The 4,516-nt window shown below is 39.0% G+C and overlaps 1 protein-coding gene across 1 annotated transcript in view; it reads left to right on the forward strand.

Annotated features, from left to right (window-relative positions):
* LOC104966537 (protein jagged-1a-like) overlaps positions 1–2,973 on the forward strand; it is a 13,366-nt gene extending 10,393 nt beyond the window's left edge. The window contains exon 16 of the mRNA XM_010795722.1: positions 1,348–2,973. Coding sequence (XP_010794024.1) covers positions 1,348–1,883 — 536 coding nt within the window. The 3' untranslated portion in view covers positions 1,884–2,973. The remainder of the gene's footprint in view (positions 1–1,347) is intronic.
* The last annotated feature ends 1,543 nt before the right edge of the window (positions 2,974–4,516 follow it).

The following is a 4,516-nucleotide window of genomic DNA, read 5'->3' on the forward strand; positions in this document are numbered from 1 at the left end:
TACTATTATGCTGCTGTGTTTATTGTATTTTTCTAACTCTCGCACAACAATTTTCTTCGGGATGAATAAAGCCTTATCTTATCTGATGAGGAGAATAAGGCATCTTTTTTGACACCCAAGAAGTTCTTCAGCAATTTTGTCCACACTGAGGCCATTTGAGGACCATAAAGTTATTTACCAAGTAATCTCAATCTGCTCAAATCACGGTTATAACTCGAGGTCCGATTCCTATTCCTATATTCGACCAGGGATAAGATAATGTTGTCAAACTGCATCTGCTTGTCTTTGGTCTTTGAGGGAATGGAGGATTTTAGTTCCTGTTTTTTCTTAAATAAAAAGAATATACTACGTATTGCCAAGTTCTCTACTGTCAGCCGACAACAGGACAAAGGATATTGTATATCCTCCATGTCGCCCAGCCCTATTTTACATTTAGTCCAGCGTAATACCGATTTTTAAATAATGTGTACAGTTTTAGTTGAAATTCAATAAAGTGGCTTGTGTTGTCCTGACATTTTTGCAGTTTGACAGCTCATAACAATAAACATTTCCAAAAGGTCAGACTGTCCTTTACATAAAGGCGTGGAAATATGTCGAACTAAATAGATTTCGTAATATGAGATCATCTTAGATTTTGGATATTGTGATGTTAGGATATGGTTTCAATTTCAGATTTTAAAGTCTGTATTACAGTTAATTGATGTCATTTTATAATTTATATTATTTGTCTTTCAACCAAGTACCTCCATATTGATACTGACCGTAAGTCACATATCACAAAAACTTGTGATATTTTATATCCTCCATATGTCTCAGCCCTAAAACTAGTTTAACACTTTAGTCTACGGTCATAGATACAGATTATAAAGATTACAGATTCTTAAACAATGTGTNGACAGCTCATAACAATAAACATTTCCAAAAGGTCAGACTGTCCTTTACATAAAGGCGTGGAAATATGTCGAACTAAATAGATTTCGTAATATGAGATCATCTTAGATTTTGGATATTGTGATGTTAGGATATGGTTTCAATTTCAGATTTTAAAGTCTGTATTACAGTTAATTGATGTCATTTTATAATTTATATTATTTGTCTTTCAACCAAGTACCCCCATATTGATACTGACTTACTGGTGGTAAGTCAGTATCAACATGGAGGTGCTTGGTTGAAAAACTTGTGATATTTTATATCCTCCATATGTCTCAGCCCTAAAACTAGTTTAACACTTTAGTCTACGGTCATAGATACAGATTATAAAGATTACAGATTCGTAAACAATGTGTACAGATAGAGAGGTCATTTAATAGTGTTCTCAGTTGTCCTGACATCTGTTCTTCCATCCAGCAGACCACATCGTGCCTCTTCTGATATCCGCGGTGGTCTTCATCTGGGTGCTGGCCGTCACCTCCATGTTGCTGTGGTGTGTGAAGAGGCGGAGGAAACAGAGCGCTCACACCGTGGTCAACACACAGGCGGCATCATCATCAACATCATCAGCTGTAGCCCCGGCAACCGAGGACAACAACGCCCTCCACAACAGCGTCAGCACCACCCGCGAGCAGCTCAACCACATCAAGAACCCCATCGAGAAAAACACCCCCAACCTCCAGCAGCACCTCCTCCATCACCACCACATCTGCGAGGACAAGAACGCGGTCAACGCCAAGATCAGGAAGTCGGACGGCGGGAGCCAATCAGACGAGGAGGAGATGGACAAGAGGCTTCAGAAGGCGAGGTTTCCCAGAGCACCGCCGGCATATTCGCTGGTGGACTGGGAGGAGCGACCCCCCCATCATCTGACAGGCAAACACTGGACAAACAAACAGGACAACAGGCAACTTCAGTCGCAGAGTGTAAACAGGACGGAGTACATTGTATAACCATCGGGGCTCAAAATGACTGGACAATCCTTCGAGATCAAACCGCCCAAAACGGGGAAAAACGTTATCTTTTGTTTATTTGTTATGTTGTTTTTCCTTCTGGACTGATGGATGTAATTTATGACGCGGATCTGGACGGTCCACCGCTGGATCTCCGATACTGCGGACACTTTTCGTTAAATTTGGACGTGCAGGAGCGTTTTTTTTTTTTGAGTTCAATAATGAGTTTTGTAGTTTGAATGTGCTGCAGCAAAGTTGGAAAATATTTATTTAGTTATTTGCGCGACCAATTTTGAGTCATTATGAAGAATCGTCCGTGTAGAATGTTTCTGTAAAGATGTGTGAATATATTTTTTGTATTAATCAATGTGTATATTTGGATTTATTAACTTAATCATCAAGAGCCTTTTTTTTTTATTTATGAGTTGAAGCTTTGTAAGCTCACGATTTCTTGATGGAAATATTTTTTTTTTATATAATTTTAACGCCAAAAGTGTTCTTGGAAAAATAGTTTATTTTTTAGCCTTTTGGATTTGGGCATTTTTGTGCCTCAATTGAATGTTTTGTACATTGTCTGTGAGGCCGTTTCGTTGGTATGTTTGCCAGAATGTTATGTTGTAAGCACTCTACACGTACATGGAGAGAATTGATGAATTGATTGATGGTTAGAGACAGATTTTGCTGCTGCAGGATCCTTTTATACAAACCAACATGGTGGCCCATATACTGCTTTTGCTACTGAAATTAAATTCTTTAAGGGACGCAACTTTTTTTTGCAATTATTTGTACAATTTGTACAGTGTAAAAAAAAAAAGAGTTGAGCACAGGCTTTCTGTTTCCATGTTTGTAACAATCTGAATGAGCCCTGTAGAGTTTGCATCCAGTGTGAACATTGTGTGAAAACTTGAGGTCTGAAACGTCACAGGAAACCATTTTAGGAAGTACTGAAAGAGAGAGTTTAACACTTTTTGTGACATGTTGCCTGTTGTTGATTGGAGGGAAAAGTAAGGCTGTGAATAAGAGTTTGTTTACAGTCGTCAGCCTCTTCTAGTTCATGATGGAGGAAAAAATAAAACGTGTTTTTCTCATACATTTTGCTTCTGTGTTTTTTGGACCTTGAGAAATAAAGTATCTGCTGTACCTGTAACAGTGAGCTTAGTAAATAACTAATAACTCTGATCCAGCCGATCTGTTACTTTGAATAGAAACAATAATATTGATTTACCTAAAGCTAATGTTCACTCTTCATTACATTTACATTCAGGTCCATATTTGTATTTTGTTCCTCTCCTCTGACATGTCTCCATGCTTTAATGTTCAAAAAGCTCTTTATTTTTCTCATACTGCCTGTGCTGCAGCACCTCTGTTCACCCTCTGTCTGAGACTGCCAAGGCACACAGGGTGCTCTGATTGGTTAGCTGGCCGGTCTGCTTATGATTGGTCAAGCCACTTAGAGATGTCCCACCCTTTGCCTATCACGTACAATGTGTTGGAGCGATAGCCAATAGAAGTGTTTAATTGTTACATAGTGAATGTCATTATGTTCTGGAAGTAACAAAGACAAACAGGAAAAGGCAATAAGAGCAGAATAAGAGCCCCTTAAAAAAATGTATAACTGTATTATATAATATTATTGATCACAAAAAAAACTACAGAAAGTGAGCATTCCAGGAGGACATTAGAAAGGTGATGCACAATGCTGGGACAATAGTTATGTTTTCCCTTTAACTTCAAAATGTTCGTTCTACCACAGCTTCCATCTTTCTTTTATCCAAATCTTAATCCTTATTTATCTCGCTGAATGCTGCCTGATGTTAATCACATAAGAAAGAAAATAAAAATGTTTTCCAAAGTAGAATTCTTGTTTGAAACAATGCTGATTTAATTAAGCATATTTGATAGTGGGTTAAGATTGATAATAGGTTATGTACCATAAGTTATATCAAAAGGAAAATAGTTTCATCCATGTATCTCGTGCTTTTGTTGTTGCTGGTTTGTTCCTCCTTCACCCAGACGGACATCTTGCTTCATGAAGGCGTTTAACGCGGGGTGGAAAACAGAATTCCTTTTTGTTTCTTCCACCTCCTCTGTCTATATCTCATCCCACACTGTCCTCTGCAGACATGGTGAGAGCGTTTATAAAAGACCCCTACACCCACTGTTCCTCACAGATAAAAACATTTGAACATTTTGAATAAATGCTTTTTCGCCGTAATTTCTTGCCCCGATACTCAAACTTTCATCCTGACAGAGCAGAGCGCGGGGAACCACAATCCCTGCTCTCCAAACGGCCTCCAGTTGTGGTGGCCTCGAGAGGGGGAAAGGCTTGTGTTTTATGTGCATTCTTTCTGCCAGTGATTTTTCAAACGCGACCTAGGGGAATCCAAATCTCCTGCTGATAAGCCAAAGAAGTCTCTGTCATGGATAAGAGTGGGGTTTTATCCGATCATTTGATTGCTTTGTGGCGGTGTGGGTTTTCACGATCTGGCTACTAACATGATGCCAATCTCTCCCTCGCTGTGTGTAAAATCCCCTCGGCTCTCTCTGCCATTATGGTCCAGACCACAACTTCACTGCTGTCTCTGTCCCTTCTGTTTTTCTTTGAGAACATCACAAATCTATTTTAAGAAGAA

This window comes from Notothenia coriiceps, unplaced genomic scaffold, assembly GCF_000735185.1.
Source record: "Notothenia coriiceps isolate Sejong01 unplaced genomic scaffold, NC01 NC01_scaffold00037246, whole genome shotgun sequence".
Lineage (NCBI taxonomy): Eukaryota > Metazoa > Chordata > Actinopteri > Perciformes > Nototheniidae > Notothenia > Notothenia coriiceps.